The 23,141-nt window shown below is 32.1% G+C and overlaps 1 protein-coding gene across 3 annotated transcripts in view; it reads left to right on the top strand.

Moving 5' to 3' along the window:
* The window catches only part of Spata6 (spermatogenesis associated 6), a 118,541-nt gene that overhangs the window by 80,443 nt on the left and 14,957 nt on the right, over nucleotides 1-23,141 (top strand). For 2 of the 3 annotated variants that reach the window (XM_005318012.4, XM_078026228.1), the window contains one exon: nucleotides 7,854-7,953. In XM_005318012.4, coding sequence (XP_005318069.1) covers nucleotides 7,854-7,953 — 100 coding nt within the window. The remainder of the gene's footprint in view (nucleotides 1-7,853; nucleotides 7,954-23,141) is intronic. The other variant, XM_005318014.5, reaches the window with a different exon arrangement.

The following is a 23,141-nucleotide window of genomic DNA, read 5'->3' as shown; positions in this document are numbered from 1 at the left end:
TCTGGTTGTATTCCTAATTCCTTGATCCATTTTGAGTTTAGTTTTGTGCATGGTGAGAGATAGGGGTTTAGTCTCATTTTGTTGCAGTTTTCCCAGCACCATTTGTTGAAGAGACTATCTTTTTTCCAATGCATGTTCTTGGCACCTTTGTCTAATATAATTGTAATTTTGTGGGTTAGTCTCAGTGTCCTCTATTCTGTATCATAGGTCTACCAGTTTTTCTTACTATTGCTCTATAGTATAGTGATGCCACCTGCTTCATTCTTTGTGCTAAAGATGGCTTTAGCTATTCTGGGTCTTTTATTTTTCCAGATGAATTTTATAATTGCTTTTTCTATTTGTGCTCTATGTAATAAGAATTGTAATGCATTTTTCTGTCATATATAAATATAAAAATTTATATTTAAAAAAAGAGAGAGAAGACAAGATGGCAAGTTAACAGGAAGTGGCTTTTCTCACAGCTCCTTGACTCAGAACTCAAACAGCAAACAACTACCCCTCAGACAGCAAACAACTACTCCTCCGGGAGGTAAATGAATAAAGTATTCCACTGATATTCAATACTGGACAGAAAGCCTCAAACGCTGGGAAATTTTTGGTACATTAGACAAGAGTAAGGAAGAGAATTAGAGCTGAGATCCTGGTAGGAGCAGGAAAAATTAATACATAATGTCAGAAAAGACTAAAAACTGCTGCAAAGTCTTGGAGTAGGGAGTCCCATGGTGGCAGGGGCAACCTGCTCTGGGTCGACCCAGTGGCTATTGGGCTTATTAAACTGGTGCATGAAAGGCATGGAGCCTATGCATGGAGCCCAAGCTGGAGACATTTTGGTACCTCCTGCGGCAGCATCGCCAATTGAGACTTTCGAACTTATATCTGTGAGTTCAGGGCTGAGACCAATAAATGAATCTGGCTGACGCCAACCATGAGATCTAAACACAGTCTAGCAAATCAGAATATCTGGCACAGAGCATTTCTGGAACGGAAACCATTTTGCCTTGGAGAAATACAGGTGGAGGCCACAGAAAGCCTGCCCTCCCCTACTCCTTTGAACCCAGCAACTGCAGGACCAGTGGCAGGGAGAATCTGAAGAGGTGGAGTGACTGAGTTCAGGGCTTGGGAATTGTCCTTGAGAGCCAAAAAAGGCCAGTATCCCTAGGCAATATAAATAGTGAAGGACGGACTGCCCCTTTTCCACAGTGGAGCCCTGGGAGAATAGTGCCAGACAGTCCTAGAAGTCAATTGATTAAGGCTTGAAAACTTCCAACACAATAAAACACGTGGGGCAATACCAGACTAAATTCCTGCCCCAGCCCAGCTTCACTTGCAGAAGCTTATCTCAGAGAACCCAGCAGTCACTGTACCCAGGAAGTGAAACCAAAATCATTTTCCACAGCTCCTCACACCATCCTGCTGAAGAAGGGAAGCTGACAAGGAAAGGCAGTTTGGCACCATTTGCATGTACTCTCATTGACTATTCTGTTATTTTGTTTTTCAGTGTGTACTGATTGGTACATGATGGATATTTATACATTTGTGCTCATGCATGTTTGTTTCTGCTTTTTCATTTTTAGCATTTCTTGTAGGTATCTATTTTTTATGCTCTGTTTTTTGAGGGTCAAGGTTTTTGATTAGTATATTTGGATTAATTTTCTGTGTCTGTTTCATAACTGTTTCCCTTTCTCTCTCTTTTTCTTGCTAACAGCTAAACTCTATTTTTCTCTCTTACACTCTAATTCTTTTACTTCTATTTTTCTCCGCCTTCAGAAACATTTTATGTCGCCTTTGCATTTGCCCTATTCACCTCTTGAAATCTATAAACCCTTTTCTACCACTATATCTTCTTCTTCTTTCCTCTTAATGAACTCTCTCTTTATTCAATCTCGTATCTGTTTATTTTTTCTTATTTCTAGCATTTTTTGAAGGGTGTTAGTTTTCATAAATATTTTGAGGGCTAAGATGTTTGATATATTGATTTTATTCTTATAATCTTTGCTTTTTGAAAATTTTTGGACATTTTTTCTCACTTATAGGTTTCCCTGGACTCTTTTTCAGCCAATCTCTATTGTTTTTATGGTGGGAAATAACTGATATATCATTTCTGATTATTGTAACAATCAACATTGTAGATTTCATAGCAAGATCTATTTGGTTTAATGCTGTAAATTGTTTGCATTGGTTGTTGCTGCCATCTGTCTACCTCTAAATTGTGAGGTACCGGAAATGTTCAGGGACACTATAAATCTACAGTGTAGAAACTGTACTGCCTCAAAACCAACTGTTAGATGAATAGATACACAAACAACTAAAGGGACTAAATTGCCCCAAACAAACTAAAATACTCCAATAACATAATCAATGACATCACAGTGGAAGAATTGTCAGAGAAGGAGTTAGAATGTTCATCGTTAAATTTATCTGAGAGTTAAAAAGATGATGTAAGGGAAAAAAATACAAGAAGCAAAAGATCACTCTATAAAGAGATAAAGATCCTGGGGGGAATAAAAAAAAACAAGCAGAAATCCTCAAAATGAAGGAATCAATAAATTGATTAAAAATTCATTGGAAAGCATCACCAGTAGACTAGAATTTGGAAGATAGAATTTCAGGCATGAAGACAAAAATATATAATCTTGAAAATATATTTGACCATGGAAAAAAGATGTTAAGAGACCATGAACCAGAACTTCCAGGTAATATGGGATAACATGAAAAGAACAAACTTAGACATAGGCTCAGAGATAAAAACTAAGGAAATGAACATTCTTTTCAATGAATTAATGTCTGAAAATTTCCAAAACCTTAAGAATAAAATGGAAAATCAAATACAAGAGGCACACAGGTCTCCAAATATACAATATTTTAGAACAGACCCAAACCAAGGCACATTATTGTAAAAATGCCTAACCTACAGAAGGATAGAATTTTAAAGGCTACCAGAGGAAAATGCCAGGTCAAATTTATGAGGAAACCAATTCAGAGGCTCAAAAGGAAGGAGGCCTTGGAATAATATATACCAAGCTGGGAAAGAAAATAGAAGCTAACCAAGAATACTATACCCAGCAAAATTAAGCTTCAGAATTGACAATGAAATAAAATCTTCCATGATAAACATTAATTCAGAACTAGAAAGTCTGCCCTCCAAAACAAATTAAATAAAATATTTCATGAAGAAGAAATGAAAAATAAAATTGAAGACCAGTAAAGGGAGAAACTACACTAGAAGAATAGACAATTAAAGGAGAAACTTTTCAAATTAAAAACCAGAAATCAAAATGACAGGGATTAAAAATCATTTCACAATAATAATATTGAATGTAAATGACTGAAACTCATCAATCAAAAGAAATAGACTGGCAGATTGGATTCAAAACCAAGATCCAAGAGACTCAATTCATAGGCAAAGACATCCACAGACTTAAGGTAAAAGTATGGAGTAGAAAAACTTATCATTCACATGAGATCCATGTTTCCATCCTCAAAATCTGATAAAGTGGACTTCAAGTCAAAATTAATCAGAAGGGTCAGAAGTCCATTTCATACTTCTTAAGGGAAATATACATCAACAAGACATAACAGTCATAAATATTTATTCCTCAAAAAATGGAGTATCTACATACATCAGACAAACTTTTTACAATCTCAAGAATAAAATACATCTCAGCATAGTAATAATGGATGACTTTAATGTGCTTCTCTCACCACTTAATTGATCTTCAAAACAAAAACTAAAGAAGCTATAGAACTAAAAAATTATAATTAAAATAAGTAGACTTTATAGACATAGGTAGAATATTTTATTCATCAATGACTGAATATACTTTCTTTTCAGCAGCACATGAATCTTTCTCTTAAAAAGAACATATCTTAGGCCAAAAGTAACTCTTAGCAAATACAAAACAAAAACAACCCAGGTAAATCCTTGCATTCTATCAGATCATAATGGAATGAAATTAGAAATAAATGACAAAAATAGAAGCTACTCTAACAACCGGGAGACTAAATAGTATGCTATTGAATGACCAATGGGTAGCAGAGGAAATCAGCGATGCAATAAAAAAATACTTGGGTTAAATGAGAATAGCAATAAAACATATCAAAATCTCTGGGACACTATGAAGGCAGCACTAAGAGGAAAGTTTATTGCATGGAGCTCATTCCTTAAAAGAACATAAAGTCAACAAGTAAACATCTCAAAGCCCTAGAAAAAGAAGAATAAATCAACACCAAAAGCACTAGAAGACAGGAACTAATTAAAGTCAGAAGCAGAATTAATATTGTCAAAATGACAATACTACCAAAATCACTATATAGACTTAATGCATTCCTGTTAAAATTGCAATGATATTCTTCATAGAAATAGAAAAAACAGTGATGAGTTCATTTGGAAAAATGAGAGACCCAGAATAGCCACAACAATCCTTGGTGAGAAAAGTGATGCAGGAAGCATCATAATACTAGACCTTAAATTATACTGCAGAGGTATACTGCAGAGTTCAAGAGAAATTTTTAAACAATTTTTCTGCTGAAGTCTGGGAACTTGCATATCAATATCAAAGGACATTTTTTGATTTTCATATCTACCCAGGTGCACATACAAATAGTGGGTACAGCTTTCTTTTTACCTAATTTATTAATTGTATGCTATTGTGATTTTATTAATTATATCCATATCATATCTGTAAGTTTTCAATAATTTTTAAAATGTATCTCCTTGGATATGTTTTTATCAATATTGTTTTTCTACCCCTGAGCATAATTTATTGAATTTTCCAATTATAAATCTCTGTAGTATGGTACCAATTTTAGTTCTGTTATATCATCCACGTATATAATTTTATTCCATCTTTTAAATTCCTCTGAGACTATGTTAATTTTTTTAACTTTCTTGTGTTATAAACAGCAGTGGGATGCATTTTGATGTAATCATACATGCATGGAATATATTTATTTGCTTCATTGCTTTCACATGAGAGAAAAAATTTAACTTTTGACTTTGATTCATTTCACTTGGAATGCTGTTCTTCAGTTCCATAAATTTACTGGCAAATACCATAACTTAGATGCCGCAGTCTGGCTGGGCACAATTCAGGAGCCACTTGTCAAAATAAACTAACTTTATTTTTAGAACTACAAACGCCAAGCAAAACAGCTCCTCAGGAAAAAAAACAAAACCCTCAGAGCCCAACTGCCACCACCAGCTTCCACAAGCCTCTCACCCACACCAACCTCACCACCTCCCACAATCCTCCTGCTCTTGAGGCTGATTGGCTGGGTCGTGTGGGAGGAGCCAAAGAAGTCCCCCAATGAGCAGCTCCATGGTCTGAAAGGGCAGGGAAACAGCCCAATGAGCAGCTCCGTGGAGGAGCCAATCAGCTAAATGTTGCTGGGGCCGCTGTGAGCCAATCATCAGCTGGCAGTCTGAAGGGCAGGGAAACAGCCCAATGAACATCACCACAGAGGAGCCAATCAGCTAGATGTTGCTGGGGCCGCTGTGAGCCAATCATCAGCCGGCAGCTGGAAGTTTGCTGGGGCTCCTTTGGCTGTGGCTCTCAACACTTAAGATATTTTTCCATTGAGGGTAGCTGAAATCAGCTGTTCCTTTATTTGTATTTCAGTGCAGGGGATAACTTAGTTAGTAGTTGAGTTCAAAGCCAGCCTCCACAATTTAATGAGAACCCTATCTCTAAATTAAATATAAAATAAAAGGACTGGGGGTGTGGATTAGTGGCTGAGCTCCCCAGGTTCAATACCTGGCACAAAAGAAAAAAGAAAAAGAATTCTAAAATAGTTAGCTTTCATTTTACCTAAATTAATATTTTGTTGTACTCTCCAAGGCATGCTTTTGATAAATAAACATTTTTTTTAGTTTCACCAAGTTAGAACACCTCTATTCCAAGTACATTTTCGAAACAAACAAAAAAATAAAAAAAAAGAACAAAACAAAAATCCTAGATTTAGTCCATGATATATCATGAAGACATATTACTAGGAACAGAAACATTTTATTCTTTTCAGACCAAAGGACCATATCTTCAAATATAAGACATTCTTTGAAAGTCTGTTTTTTTCTAGGTCACTAAACAATATATTTGCAGGATGTTTATATAATCCATTGAAATCAGTAAACAATTTAAACTGATGTAAATGTAGATTTATGTCTCAGCAAAATTGGAAGTTTTCCTGGAAGCTGTATGACAGAACATACAGCTGTAGGAGTTTATGTGTATAAACATTCACTGCAGTAAATAAACTTCCTTTAAGATTGCAGGAAAATGCTAACTCCTTAATCATGTATATGAATAAACAGATTTCTAGAAAACTTTATCCATGGTTTTAAGTAAATGGAAACTTTTATTATAGTGAAGGTCCATTTTGCTTTGAACCCACTTAAGAAATACCTCAAAAAATAAAGTTAGCCAACCATAAAATGGTTTCAATTTTGATTGTATTTCAGAAGCACTTCTTATTCAAAGTGTAAATATTAATATAATGACTTTAAATTTTATATTTGAATTCACAACTATTACTAAAATTAAATTTAAACATTAGCATATTCTACTAGCTTGAATCAGCTTAAAGTTATGATTTTTTGTAAATAAGTTAAAGATCAGTAGGCAAGTATTCCTTATACCATAGCACAGACTAGTGGATCCTCTAATAGTATCATTGGAGAGCTTCACTTGGAGTTGCATAGTTGCATCTTAGATTTCCAAGATGTACTACACACACTGCAAATAACTATTCTGTCCATGCATTTGCGTAGCTGCTGTAAAACTTGCTCTTACATATGTCATAGATCAAGTTTTAGATACAATTAATTATCTTTAGATTGTGTTCTTTAAAGTAGGTAATGTAAATAGATTATCTTGCTTAATAGTTGTACTTTGTGTGACAGTATAGCGTTATAATTTTTAAGAACATAATGAGAGGAAAAAAAGGCAGAGTTAAGCAACTTATTAGCATTTTATTTACTTATTTATCAAGAAATTGCCAAAAACACTTCATATAAGTGCTTTATAATTAGAAGGATCCAGAAATTTTGGTTGTTATTTGAGTAAAACAAAATAGCTTAATTATACTGATTCTAGTTTTGAATTTGAGAACAAAATAAAGAGGAATGGAGGCTTTACATCTTAAGTGGCATCTTTAATTTCAACTCATAAACTCTAATAAAAGTCATATTTTTCTTATATTTAAATATTTCTTTTCAAAAAAAAGTTGTCTGTTAATTAGCAAAGACTAGAGAGGTGACCTCACCTGTGTTGAGAAGGGACCATTTTATTTCTGTTTTCTGTGTTCTGAAAGAATAGGAACATGATTGGCCTCTAAATAAAATTTTCATCTATTATACACATTTTATTTCATTTCATAAATTAAGGTTTTTTTAACAAAAGAATTTGTTCTGCATAGTTTAAGAGAATATGATTAAATTACTAGAGCATAAGAACTAATTTTAAAGACATTATACATGGAATTGTTATTCTAATACAAAAAAACTTTATTTAGAGATGAAATTCTAAAGAATTATATCTGGAAATCATTAAGATATCAGTTATATAGGAATTTTCTCCCAAATGCACATCAAACTTAATTACTAGGACTATTTATTTATTTATTGTAATGTAAAGACTTAATAGCATAGCTGAGAATTAGCACCTGATTTTGTCTTTTCATCATCCTTGATCAAAGGAAGAAAATATGTAATTTTAATCATATATTTTTAAATCTTATATATTGGATCACATAGAGATAAGAAAAAAATAACTGTGTCTAGTGTTTGGAAACTTGGAATTCCAAGTTTGTATTTTTGTCCCTTTGTCTACAATTTACTTTCGTTTTTTTGCTTACAGATTCCACTCTGATTGGTGTTCACCTTCAAACTGCGATGAGATCCATGACCGGGTAAAAAATGTCTTGAAATCACATCAGGCTCATCCAGGACATTTATATGTTAGTTTCTAAAATTTTCTCTTCAAGGCTTTTTATAACAGGACAAGAAAACTACCTAAGATGCTTAATGCTTGCAGTGTTTATTCACCCGAAATAAAGAAAAGCATACTCCATTTGAGGGAAGTTAATGAGCTTGCTATAAGCAACTTATCTAGCTTTCTGCTTGACCTAGGTCATGCAAAATTTTTGACATAGATCATCAGAAATATAAACAGTGTTAGTTATGATTATCATATAAAGAGTAAATAGTAGGCAATCCCTATTAGGTACCCTCTAGCCCTATAGGAGCTCTGTCTCTTTTCTTCTCACTTGATTAAATCTTTTACACTCAAAAAAAGTAGTAACTTCATGATAATTATTTCACAGTCTTCAAAACATGAAAGTTCTTGTTCTTTGGTACGGTATAAAAAAATTCCATTTGTTACAAATAGGTTTGTTTCTAAGTGGTATAGAGTATGAGAGAGGAGTTTTGAAAGTTTATATTTTGAAGAAACTTCACAACTGATTTGTATATTAATTAAATATTTAAGGAATAAAAAGAGATGGTTAGGTCTATCATTTTATTATTAAGAGAATATAAATATGAGAATATTTTCTGTGATAAGATAAACACATTTACATGCATGACAGGAAATAATGACAGCATGCTCTTTGTGTATTTTATTTCTTATTTCATTTGTCAATTTAAAAAACAATCATCATGTTTCATGTTTGGCAGAAGCTTATGATTTAACCCTGGGATCAATTGTTTAATACATTTAAAAATTTTTCCCATTTTTATTAGTGAATTATAATTATTACAATGTTAAGTATCTATATGTAATTATTTTTAAGATTCAATTTGTTTTCAAAGCATAATATACATATAGAAAATGCATAAAGCATTAGTAATATCTTGATGAACTGTAATAAAATCAAGAAACTCATGCAAACTATTTACCATATCAAGAAACAAAACATTATCAGTTCTGGAAAAGCCCCTGTTTCCTGCCAGCCTCTGCTCCTCTAAGAGTAAACATTGTCTGACTTCTAACAAAACATCATTTTCTAACACCAAGATTAGCATTCCTTGTTTTGAACTTTATGTAAGTGACACTCTACAGTGTTTAGTTCCCTTTTTCCTGACTTGGCTCACTTTGTTTTTGCCATTCAGACATTTCAGATATCTTTGTTTTTTGTTTTGTTTTGTTTTGTAGTAGGAGTTCTTTGTCGTATGAAAATCCTGCTTTTTATTAATTTCTCTGTTGATGGATATTGGATCATTTCTGGTTTGGGCTGTTATGGAGTTGCAATGAGAAGATTGCACATTTCCTTGAGTGATAGGTATATTTTATACCTATCTGTGAGAATACTAAGTTAGGGATATGTGTATATTCAGTTTTAGTAGATACTGCTGAAGAAATTTGCACATGATTCTGTTGACATTACCACTACCAGAGTGGAACTGTTCTAACTTGTTCAATGTCTTCATTGCAACTTGATTGATTGTGGGTGTGTGTGTGTATATTTTGGTCTTTAGATAAGTGAAAAGTAGTTTATCACATAGTGATTTAATTTGCTGTTTCCTGATATCAAGTGAATATTTTTATTAGAGATTTGAATGTCCTTTATTGTGAATGCCTTTAATGTTGTCTGCCCATTTTTCTAATGGATTATCAACCTTTAATTTTTAGTTAAGATTTCAATATAGATTCTTGACATAAGTGCTTGTGTTTTACGATTTTTCTCTCAATGATACCCTTTAATGAAAAGCAGTTCTTAATGCTATTGAATATAATTCATTATTTTTCACTTTTGGTTAGCATTTTTGTAATTTCCAGACTTTTTCCTCTTTTTTTTTCCTTATAAGATTGTTTTCTTTTACATTTATTTGAATTTTTTTTCTATACAGTGATTGCTAGGTGTTCGATTTCAAGAAAGGTTTAATTATCATAATAGAGGTTTATTTTTCTTTCTAGTTCTATTAATTGTATATATTTTGAAGCTATTTCATTGGTTGGATATAGATTTCAGACTGTAATATGAACTTTTTAACCATGAAGTCCCTCTTTATCTTTAATAATATGCCTTGTTTCACAGTATTTGTCTGGTATTAGGATAGCTATAGTGGCTGTCTTTCAGCTAGTGTTCAATTATATATATTTTTCCATCTACTTTTTTATAATTATATATAAATGTGTATCTTGCAAGTAGCACATTATGTAATTTTAATCATATATTTTTAAATCTTATATATTGGATCACATAGAGATAAGAAAAAAATAACTATCTAGTGTTTGGAAACTTGGAATTTCAAGTTTGTATTTTTGTCCCTTTGTCTAAGAATACAAATCTAATGTTTTTTTGTAAATTATTGTAGTTTTAATTAAATTAATCAAACTTAAATAATTCATTTTCCTTTTTATTAACTTGTTCATTTTTTTGCTATTCTGTTGTTTTCCCTGTTAGTCTCAACATTCTTACATGACAGAATATTTCTTTTAATGAAGGTTAACATCACCACTAATAACTCATTTTGATAATTATGTATATCTTGAATGTCATGTCATGTGATAGACTGTTCTCCATAATATTGTTCCCCCAAAGCCACAACCTTGGTCTAAATGTTAGAAAACATCAGACAAGACCAAGGAAGGACTTTCCATAAAATATCTGAGCAGTGCTCTTCAAGTACTGCTATATACAGCTGTGTCAAGATTATAAATTATAAGGAAGGACTAAGAAATTTGTCATAGATATGATGAGATTAAGGAGGAATGGTTACTAAATGCAGCATGATATTCTATGTTGGATCTTGTAACAGAGAAAAAGTGCATTATTGGAAAGATTAATAAAATCCGAATAATGGCAGCTAATATAATAGTATTGTGCCAATTTTTTTTTGAGAGAGAGAGAGAGAGAGAATTTTTTAATATTTTATTTTTCAGTTCTCGGTGGACATAAGATCTTTGTTTGTATGTGGTGCTGAGGATCGAACCCGGGCCGCACACATGCCAGGCGAGCTCGCTACCGCTTGAGCCACATCCCCAGCCCATATTGTGCCAATCTTAGTTTCTTGGTTTCATGGGATGTACTATATATCAGATGTTAACATTTAGAGAACCTCAATGAAAGGTGAAGTTTCTATGTAGTCTATGTGGTTACTTTTGCAACTTTTCTGGAATCTAAATGTGTATCCCAAAATAAAATAAATTGTTCTTAATTTCAATGCTTTCGGCCTTTAAGTAAGCCTTGGCATGATATCAGGCCCATTTCCTTTTGCAGGGGTTGTGTATAATTCTTACCTTCTCAGGCAAGACAGCATGAAACTCCCGTCTGCCTTCCACTTAGTCTTTGTCCTCTTCCTTTGCAGTTTCAGACATCCTACAATTGTCTTGAGGGAACAGTCAGCTCAATTTTTCAGCCATCACATCTCACTGGAGTTTGAGTTCTCAAATACTTAGTTTTGTCTGGCTAGCATTGTAGACTAGTAAGACCCTACTGGTTCCTTTGTTCTCCAGCAGTGGACAGTGATTGCATAAAGCATACATTCTTGATATTTGTTCTGTGCTCAAAGTCCAAAATGCTCCAGGGAAAAAGCCAGCTTCAGTTAGTTCACCTTTGAGGTTATCTCTTCTCAGGAATCTTGGCACTATCAATAGAAGTACCTTTCTAACTCCTTTAAATAAGAGAAAAATTACACATTTGAGCAAATTACTTCTTCTTACTCAGAGGTGGAAGATAGTCACACCACTTTTTAAAATTAACTTTACTTTTTACCTCTGGCTTGACTTTCTTGAATGGACAACATACAACAAACTAGCTCATGCTAGTTTACACTAGGCACTAATCTGAATATCTTCTAGGAGCAATCTGAGCACAAACTCTTAAAGTTAGATCTAAGATTTACTTTCTTCCTGTGTTCACTCATAGTATTTGTTTGTTTGTTTGTTTGTGGTGCTAGGGATTGAACACGGGGCCATGTTCATGCAAGGCAAGCACTCTATCAACTGAGCCATATCCCCAGCTCTCATATAGAATTTTTTTGAGAATTTTTATACCAAATCCATACATCTGTACTTTTCACTGTTCACAGACTGGGGATATTTTTAAGATATCAAATTTTCTATTCATAGGAATTTATATAACCCAATGATTATTTAATAAATGGATAAGTTAATATGAAACAGTAAAAAAAGAGAGAAAACAGTGTGCTATAGTATAATTTAGTATAATAAGAGGCCTAAACAGGAATTATCATTCTTCTTCTAGAGAAAAACTAAAATTTATTAACAGGTAATAACTATTAATAATGTTTGCTATAAGCCAGGTTCTGTGCATGTATTATCGCACTTTTTCCTTTCAATAATCTTAAGTGTGTGCTTGTTTTAGTCAGCTTTTTGTCTCTGTGACCAAAAGACCTGACAAAAATGATATTGAGGCAGAAAAGTTTATTTTGGCCCTCAGTTTCAGGGGTCTCAATTCATAGATGGTAACTCCATAGCTTTTAACCTAAGGTAAGGCAGGCATCATGGGGGAAGGGCATGGCAGAAGAAAGCAGTGCAGATCATGGCAAAAAGGAAGCCTACGAACTCTTTTCACCAGGGACAAAATATAAATCCCCAAAGCAATCCCTTAGTGACTGACTTCTTCCAGCCACTCCCTACCTGCCTATAGTTACCTCCCTGTTAATAATCCACATCAGTGGATTAATGAACTTGATTATGTTAAGGCTCTTATAGCCCAGTGATTTCATCTCTAAACTTTCTTGCATTGTCTCACACATAAACTTTTGAGGGGTATCTCAAATCTAAACTATAAGAGTGCTATTAAGAATAAAGTAGTATTTTAAGATGAAGAAACTAAGGCCAAGAAAAGTTAAGTGACTTGTATAAATTCAATAATTATACACATGAAATAATTATATAAATTAAATAATTGTAGCCAGCATTTGAATCTAGGTTACACCCTTTGACTTTCACTGACTTCCACAGAGATAAACACAGAGAACATCCAGATGCATATAAACCCTTGTTTTTTTTTTTCTTTTGCAAACTTTTGGTAGCTCTTTATAGCATTAATTTTTAGGCATTTTCTTAAACATAAACATAAAACATATATCCAACCATAAACATATAAAATATATAAACATAACATTCACAGAAACATATTTGTTCAGAAACAGACATAAAAGTAATCCCTAATTACATATTTTCCTTGGAGACAGGTCAGACTGAAATCTATGTTGGTCCTACTTGAATACCCATAGACAAAAGTATACCCTCTCTATGTACACCTCAGATGTGATTCTTTTGTTACTTCATGAAGAATTTATTTAAATATCAGCCTCTAAGTGATTTATTTATGAATAAATTTATGAATCATTAAATATTTAATAGATGAATAAAACAATATATCAGATGTTTGATAATTATTAAAAATTAAGAGATCCCATCTTGAACAAAATAATGGAAGATTCTGCTTAAAATATAGCCCAATGACTAAAGGAAAAGAGTAAACATTCAATATTTTTTTTACACATTCTTCAAATAAAATTTAAGTCATGTAAAACAGGATCACTTCAACGAAGTTCATTTCACTATTACTTCTAATTTCCAGACTCTCGTGCCCTATAGCAGTATTAGGAGAATACATATGGCTTAGTACAATCAATCTACCCTATCTAGAAATGCATCTTTCTTCAAATAAAACACATTTGGAAGCTGAGGAACATCCAGTTAAAGCAAAAGGTTCTTGTTGGGCCAGATCATGTGAGGTCAAGGTGAAAAGTTTAGACTTTATTGTGGAAGCCAGGAGCTTGTGATGTCAGATGCACTCAAGGGGTTAGGCCAGTAAGGGATATAACCTCCCAGCTCTAGTTAATTGTTGCTTTGTAGAATATAAGCTACAGCACTGCCAGATCTTCCAATTATTTTTACAAGTATAAATTTATTGCCAACTAATTCAAATTAAAAACATAAAACATTCTGTGGACCCAACAAAGCTCATAGACTAGCTGCTAATTGGCAGCTTCTTTAGAAAATAGAGAGCTACTGAGATGTTTAAAGTACATCATTAGATTTTTCATTAAGGAAATTAATTTGGTAACATTAAGTGGTCAGTTGGCCTGTGGGAAGAGTAAGAATTTGTTATAAGATTATCCAAACAATATGATGAAAAAATAAATCAGAAAGGTTATGTGATTTGCCAGGGAATAATATAGTTAGGTTTTACTATCTTAATGTTGACTAAAAAGTTTTAGCTGAAGTGTACTGAATTGATATCATTATCCCTGGCAGTGGACTGAGTGCTCTTCTTATGTAGGCTCTGAAGCCAGTCTTTTGCCCAAGTTATTTGCTAGTTTCCTTGTTAAGTTTCTTATAACTGTTTGTAGATTTAAATTATATATAAAGTGGAGAATGATAGCAAAATAGAAATTGTTTAATAAATATTACTTGTTCTTTAAAAATCACTTAATCTAATAGTAATAGTAAAATGGAAATACTTTTGTAACTGTCAGTCTCACCTGAGATTTATGAAATTTTACCATTGTTTCTCAGAAAACTCTATAGGTTTTATTAGCTGTGTTGTATATATATTTATGTTATTAATTTCTGCTCTTTATAATATTCTTCTTTGGAATTAATTTGTTGTTTTTCCTTTTGCAAACTTTTGGTAGCTATTTATAGCATTAATTTTTAGGCATTTTCCTAATATATACATGCATTTACAAATATAGATTTCCTTTTAAGGAGTGTATTAGCTCTATCTTATTTTTTAAATATTTTTAAATTGTCAATAGACCTTTATTTTATTTATTTATCTGCAGTGATGAGAATCAAACCCAGTGCTTTACACATGCTAGGCAAGTGCTCTACCACTTAGTCACAACCCCACCCCATAGCTCTATAAATAAGTTTTAATCTCATTTTTGATACCTTTTGGCTTAAACATTCTCATTCCTTAAGTTTTAATTTTACCTTTGAGTTACTTAAAAATATTCTGCAAGATTTTTCAAACCTTCTTTAGGGGAAGGATGATTTATTTTTTTTTTCTTTTACTGGTTTTTGGCTTCATTATACTGCAGTTTGAAATATACTTTAACTTTTCTGTCTTCTGAAATTTGTTGACACTTCATTTATGACCTCGTGTGAGTTTATTTTTGGCTTCACAACATTGTAATTTCTGTTATGTTGTTACAGTGTAGGTATGTGGCATTTAAGTCAGTTTTGTTAATGTAGTTCAGTTTTTCTATATCTTTACTGGTTTGTTTTTGTCTGCTTGCCCCCCCAAGAAAGGGATCATTCTAAAAAAAAATATTAAGATCTGCCTGATTGCCAGGTGCAGTGTTGCATGCCTATAATCCCAGCAGATTGGGAGGCTAGGGCAGGAGGATTGCAAGTTCAAAGCCAGCCTCAGCAATTTAGTGAATCCATAAGCAATTTATCAAGATCCTGTCTCAAAATTAAAAAAAATAAATAAAAAGAGTTGGGGATTTGGCTCAATTGTTAAATGCCTCTAGGTTCAATCCTTGGTACCAAAAAAAAAAAAAAAAAGCGTATTTTAATATCCCTGTTCTAAAATTTTGCCTTTTTATATTGTGGAACTAAAGGGAAACGTAACTGTAAATTGTTATCATTAATATCTTTATTTCTAGTATTTTTAAACTTCTACTTTATTGCATATTATTATAGCTACAACTCCTCTAGTTGGTTAGTATTTTGCAAGGAATATCTTCTTTCATCTTTGTACTTTTAACCTTTCTGTTAATAAAGGAAATTTCAATAACATATATTGACTCTCTTATACAATATGATAGTTAAGTTTCAGTTGAAGTATTTAGTCTATTCATATTAATGTACTTGCTGATATATGGGTAGAAATCTACTATTTTCTATTTAATATACTACCTGTTTTATATTCCTTATTCCCTTCTATTTTGCACTGTTCATATTTGAAAAACAAAAAAAAATTTATTTCTTTATTTTTCCATGAAAGAACAACAACAACAAAAAGAACAATATTTTGTTCTCTAACAATCTTCCAAAGGTGACCAATTTGTTTTCTTATTTTTAGGTTATTGTGAATTTATAGATTCCAGCATATTTGTTGTGTTTTGTTGTATTTCAGCTATTGTCCTTATTTGTGCATTTAAATAAGCTAAACTTTGGTCAGTGAAACTCTTCATGATGACTCCAGAGTCTTTGGATATAGTCCTACTGGGGTTTAACAATTCTAGGGTCATCTTGTACATTTCCTCATCTGATTTTCAATGACATTAGAGATGATTAATATTACAATATAATCTCATTTGCTTTATCAATAAAATTTTTTCAGAACAAAATAGTATTACCAAGGATAAATTTTTTAAAACACTTAATTGTTTGGACATATAAGCATTCCACATTTTCTCTTCCTCTGTTTTTATAACTTTATTTATCTATAATCAGAGCATATGCCATTTATGCCACATCCCATATTCTTTCCTTTATAATCCTCACTTAGAGTTCTGCATAAAAACATTTCATATTTTTATTTATTTTTATGTCACTGTCTTCTTCAGTCATTTCAGTTGTCTGAAGCCCTTTCTCTAATAAGTTCCTAAGGGGAAAGGTTCATGGGACCTGTGTCCTTGATAGTGACATTTTAGCCTTCATACCTTTACTTTGGCTGAATGTAAAACTGCTTAGCTTTCATTTTGTTTCTTTTAAATGTTACTTGATTGTCTCTGTACAGAGTTTCTTTCCAATTTGCTGAAAACCCATTTTTTTCTTCTTATACAAGTTACTTGGTCTTTTACACTAGAAATTCAAATGTGTTTTTGTATATTTTTCTTTATCTTTAAAAAGTTCAGTAGTTATACTGGAATATATCAAGGTGTTGATTATTCTTTACTGATTGTTTTTCCCTCATTACATAGTTTTAATATTTTGTGAATATTTTCTGGAATTACAGTTTTTAGGGTTTTTTTTCTTCTTCCCTGGCCTTTGATTCCTTTTACAGGAAGTCAAATTATATATATATATATATATATGATTCTATTTGTATGATATATATTTTTCCTTCTCTCTAATTTTTTCATATCCTCATTTCTCCTAATATTAAAACTTTTTCCTCCTTGTCATTATTTTTTCTCATCTACTGTGATTTTTTGCATTCACATTTTACATTTCTTCTAGTTTAATTTTCCATTCTTAAATTATTTTTCCTTAAATAGTGATTTATCATCTTTAAATGGTTAAATTTAAGGGTTTTTTTGTATTAAGACATAATATTTATATGCATTTATGGTATACAATATGATAATTTATTTAGTGTTATAATTTGATACATGTACATGATGTATACTGATAAATCAGATTAGTAAGCATTTCCATCTCACCCAATGTTAATCATTTCTGTGTATTGGTAACTGATATTCTTTTTCTTTAATTTCTATTTTTTTCTGAAATTTAGCAGTTTATTTTAAAATTTTTCCATTATATATATATATATATTATAATTTTTAAGGATTTTCAGCTTTTTCATTTTACTATTACAACATAATATGCTTCTTGCATGCCCTCCATTGATTGTGGCCTATTGGCATTCTCACCACTGTGTATTTTCCTTTTACTATGCATGAATAGGGCTTATTTCATAACCATTAGGCTATTTCAGAAATGACAGAATATGTGACTTCAGTCTTGGGAGGAGTCTACTGCCATGTCATGGAGGGCATACCATAGTACATTTTTCATTCTATTTTGTAAAAACTTCAAGTCTGGCGTACTTTCATTGAAGACTATTTTGCTCTTTCTTTGTTTTTTTTTTCTTTCCTCTTATAATTTTTCATATAATTTGACCCCTCTATGATGATCTTTCTTTGTGAAGTTTTGTTTCCCTAAAATTTTAGAAAGAAGATATGTTTTAATTAACTTTTCTGAATTTGTAGGTTGAGAGTGTTTTTATCAATTGTCCTAAGGTATGCAGCTTAGAGTCTGAGATCTCATGACTTTATCTCTCTCTCCTGATTTCTATAACATTTTTCTTTTATTTTCCTGCTTAATTTGGATTTTGTTGCTAGGTGGTTTTTATTCAGTATAAAGTTGTAATTTGAAAGGCAACATTGACATGTTTTGAGAGTGTTGGGTAACTATAGCTCCTTCAGAATTTTGTACTCATTACTATAGAAGTGCAAAAATCTCTCCCAATTTCACTGGCTATACTTAATTTGACCCACAGAGCTTTTGAGTGAGACTCTGTTTTGTTATTTTTTAAGTGATCAGGTTCAGGAGATTCCATATTGTTTTCCTCTGAGTTCTTCATAGATGCAGAGGCCAATCGTCTTTGGTTACTACTGGTGGCTTGACCCCCATCGTCTCTGATTTGGTAATTCAGGGACTAACTATCTTGTCATTTCTTTTTGTTGTAGACATTTTTCATAAGTCTTTGGCACTGCTATCCTAGGTAATTTTATATTTTAAAAAAATTTACATGTGTACTTTAATCTTCAAGTGTGTAGCAAAATTGATTTTCAAAAATGAACCCATGTGAACAACATCAAGGTCAGAGATTGACATTACCAGCACTCCCAAAATGTTTCTGGGGCCTTTTTAAAATTCTAGACTCCCTGCCATTCTAATATATAACATATAGATCAGTTTTGAGTGGTTTTGAATGTTCAAAAATTTCATGATTTTGTCTCTGGTTTCTTTGGCTCATCATTGTACTTGTAACATGCATGTGTTTCATTTTTATTGCTGTGTAGGTGAAATTAGCAAACCATGCCCTATAGGCAAATTCTTATACACACACACACAGTTTTTATTGGAACATGTATATGCTCATTTGTTCATGTGTTCTCTCTTACTATAATAGCAGAGATGAGAATTGTGACAGAGATCTTATAGACTGAAAAATCAAAATGTATTTACTCTCTGATTCGTTGCCAAGAGTTTACTTATTCCTGATTTATATTATTTCAAAAGTATAACTTAATTATTATAGTCTGAAGTTTTAATTTGGGCCTAACACTAATAGTGCTAGTATAAACATTCTTATGTATATCCTTTGATGAACATTTATGTGTATTCTAGTTTGCTGTCAAACTAAAAGTGCCAACCACACTGCTACTAATGTCTTTTTGTTCTAGCTACTTTCAAGAACTTTTGTCTTTTATATTGAGCTGTGTTATATTACATACTTCAATGTGATTTTTCTATGTTTCTATGTAGCATTTATCATGTTTCTTAAATATATAGCTTGTTTTATCTTGGTTTCCACAAATTGTTTGTCTCTTTCTTCTTCTGGGATTTGAGTTTATCTATGTCAAACTGGTTCTCTGTATCCCTTAAATCTCAGTGAAGTCAGCTTCATATCACTTTTGTAAAACACCTGAGATAATCAACTTAAAAATAGAAAAGGTTTATTTGGCTTGGTGTTTTGGGAATTTCAATCCGTGTTGGTTGGTTCATTGCTTTGGGGCCTGTGGTGAGGTAGTACAATCATGGTGGAAGCACGTGGTGGAGCAAGCTCTTCCAATTATTGAAGCTAGGAAACAAAGACAGTAAAAGGTTGGCCAAGGGCATGTTCCCAAGAACCTAAATCCTCCTGTTGGGTCCCACTTCTTAAAGGTTTACACCACCTTCCAACAGCACCAAACTTTGAATCCCAAATCTGTATCACATGAGTCTTTGAGGCACATTCCAGATCAAAACTGTAGCAATCTTTTAAATTCTTTTATTTTCATTCCTGGATATTTTTCTGGTGCTTTATGCTTTATATTATGAATATATTCCAGTCTATTGCCTATTCATTTTTTTTAACAAAGTCTTTTTCATAATGAAGTTCTTAATTAAATATAGCTCTATTTCCACTCCATTTGATTAGTGCTTTAGTTAGGGCTTTCTTAATTCTATATTAATGAAACTTGGGCTATTCACAGTTATGAAGATAATAAACTACTTTTAAAATCTTTTATCATTGGTTCCATTTACATTTGATCCACAGTGCATCTGGATTTGATTTTACGCATAATCTGAGATTTGGATCAAGGTTAATTTTTACCTTTATTTATAGTTATGACCAAGTATATTCTTCAAATACTCATTCTTGAGTATATTTACGTGGAAATGTCCTTTATTACTTTAGTAAATTATGTAGGGTTACAAAAGCAATATTGAACAGAAGTGGTGATAGAGGACAATACTATCTTTTTTATTCATCCAAGAAAAAGCTTTTTATACTTCAACATTAAGCATGATGCTTACTAGAGTTGTTGTTCTTTTTTTATTTTTTGTTTGTTTGTATTTGTCAAATTATATGTTTCTTCTATTGTTTTCTAAGTTTTTAAATTTTTTATCATACAATGCAATAAAACCTATTGAGGTGTGAAATAACTGCTTTTTCATCTTTTAATGTAGTGAATTACTTATTTTATAATAGTGTTAAACCATGCTTGTATTCTTGGAAAAAATCCTGTGGTCATGATTTTCTTGAAAATATATATCACTGGTTTAAATTCACTAATATTTTAGCTAGATTTTTTAACCAAGTTTATATTGATTGGTCTGCAGGTTTCTTTTTGTAATGCTTTCCTTAGGTTTTGGCTGGCCTCATAAAAATGAGCTGGGAAAGATTCTCAGCCAGTCTCAATAGAATCTGTATTATTTCAGAAATATTTTAACAAATCTACCAGTAGATTTGTTTTCAATATTTCTCAACATCAGTTATTCAGATTTTTTTAGTTTTTCTTTTCTCACTTCTATGAGTTTAGTTTTGCAAAGAATTTTTCATTAATATTATTAAATAGAATGATATGAAGATTTTTGAAAGAGTTTTATATTCTTTTTAAAAGCATCTGTATAATCTGTAAGTATATAAGCATCTCCCTTTTCAAACTTGACAATGGTAATTCAACTTTAATCCCCACCCCCACATTTTGACTTAGAGATTGTTCATTTTATTCTTTTTTTTTTTTCAGGGAATAGTGTGAAATTTGTTATTCATCTAGGACAGATCTTTTTCTGTTAAATTAACTTATGTTAATAGTTTTATGTCCTAGTTTTTTCTCCTAGGCTTTTAAAATAGAGGCTGAGGTTATTAATTTTGATCTTTGATATTCTAATCTTTACATTTTAGAATATAATTTTCCCTCTAAACATTGCTTTAGGTGCATCCCATAATTTTTATGTTGAATATAATAAGAAACTTTATTTTCTAATTTCCATTGTTATTTCTTCATTGACTCCATGGTAATTTAGAAATGTATTTCTTAATTTCCACCTAATTGAATACTCTCTTATCTTCATTATTGACAGCTTACTTAATTTCTTCTCAGCTAGAGAACAGACTTAGAATTATTTGAGATTTATTAATATTTCTTAAGAACAAGCATAACAGTCACTTTTAGTTATTCTCTGTGTACTTGTAGAAAGTATATATGCCTTTATTATAGGGTATAGCACTCTGTTTAAGTCCTAGTATATCACATTTTTAAACATAACAAGCACTGCAAAAATGTTAATGTATTCTTTACCCTCTTTCTTTCATCTGTAAAATGTACTAGATTAGCGGGGTGCAATGGCACATGCCTATAATTCCAGTGGCTCAGGAGCCTGAGGCAGAAGTATCACAAGTTTAAAACCAGCCACATTAACTTAGTGAGGCCCACAACAATTTAGGAAGATCCTGTCTCAAAATCAAAAATTATAAAAGGGCTGAGATGTGGCTCAGTCAGTGGTCAAGTGCCCCTGCTTTCAAACAAACAAACAAAAAAAAATCTAGATTACCAGACAGAGCAGGGGAAATGTATATCTATCTGCTTGAGATAAAATCTATTAAGGGTCACCTATTGTTCCATTAAAAAGACATCTTATTTTAAAAAGTAATTCACATAATAAAAAATTGTACAATCATCACTACATCTAGTTTCAAAGCATTTTTCATCACTGCAAAAGATATCCTATACCCATTAGGAGTCAAATAAAAAACTGTCCTCTCCCCCATTTCTCCTCCATTCATAGGCAACTACCAGCTTGAATTCCTAGATGACCATTAGGATACGGCTTATTAAATGGCATCATATGTTATGTGTCTTTATGACTAGCCTTTTATATATAGCATAATGTATTGAAGCCTTGTCCATATTGTTGTCTTATGTTACTTCATCCCATTGTGGTGGAAGAATAAAGTTGGGGTTTCTTCAAAGATCATTCCCAGACAATCATTATTTGACTTCTCTGGAAATTACCTAAAAGATCCCACTTACAGTTTTGTCTTTCTTTGAGTCAAAGAGAGCTTTCCCAGTGCAAAATATTTGCACTGGAGACATTTGTTGAAAATAATTACAAGAAATTGCTTAACTTCACAGTAGTTTGAAGAGGTAGAGATAGCGGTTGGGATAAACAGTAGTTTAAGCAAAAGATTAAAAGGAAAAGCTGGATATGTCAATAGGGGTTTTGAAAAGTTCCCTCATATACATGGGATTTTAGAAGACCATACAAATTTGTAGGACAATGCATATATCCCAGGGCTTTGTGTGTGCTCAGGAAAGACCAAACATAACTGAACTGTTCACTTTAAAGGACAAATAATTTATGATCTCTCCCTCCTTCCTGCTTCCTTAACCCCCTTCCTCTACTCCATTTATCTCTCTTCTATTTTCATGGGACTCTCCCCACCCCTTTCTTAAATATTAAAAACAGCAAGAGAGAAAGGACTATTCCTCTTCCTCAATAAGTTTTAAAACTCTTCAGGAACTATAGAGTCCAGAGGCACTGGGGTGACACAAAGTGCTCAAAGAAAATAACCATCAACCATAAATATCCAGCCAAACTATCTTTCAGAAATGTAAGCGATACTGACATTCTCAGGCAGACAAAGCAGAAATGCCATCACTTACAGATCTGCATTATAAGGAAATACCAAAAGGAGTCCTAGAGGCTGTGGGCTCTAGAGAGTAATTCAAATTTACATGAAGAAATAAAGAGCAATAGATTAGATAACTAAATAGGTAAATATAAAAGAAAGCATAATTGTAAATTTTTTTGCCAGTAGATGATGCTTATTTTGCCTTCTTGATTTAAAATATGACCTCATGAAACAGTAATTAAAAATCTGACAGTGAGCAAGTTTTAGATAAATATTTGATTTGTAAAAAATAACAATACAAAAACAAGGAGGGGTTGTGAGAAAAGTCTTCAAATCCTTTGGAAATTTAATTAATA

Source organism: Ictidomys tridecemlineatus, chromosome 11 (genome assembly GCF_052094955.1).
Source record: "Ictidomys tridecemlineatus isolate mIctTri1 chromosome 11, mIctTri1.hap1, whole genome shotgun sequence".
Lineage (NCBI taxonomy): Eukaryota > Metazoa > Chordata > Mammalia > Rodentia > Sciuridae > Ictidomys > Ictidomys tridecemlineatus.
The sequence above is the reverse complement of the archived record's forward strand: the minus strand, read 5'-3'. Positions and strand labels throughout refer to the sequence as shown.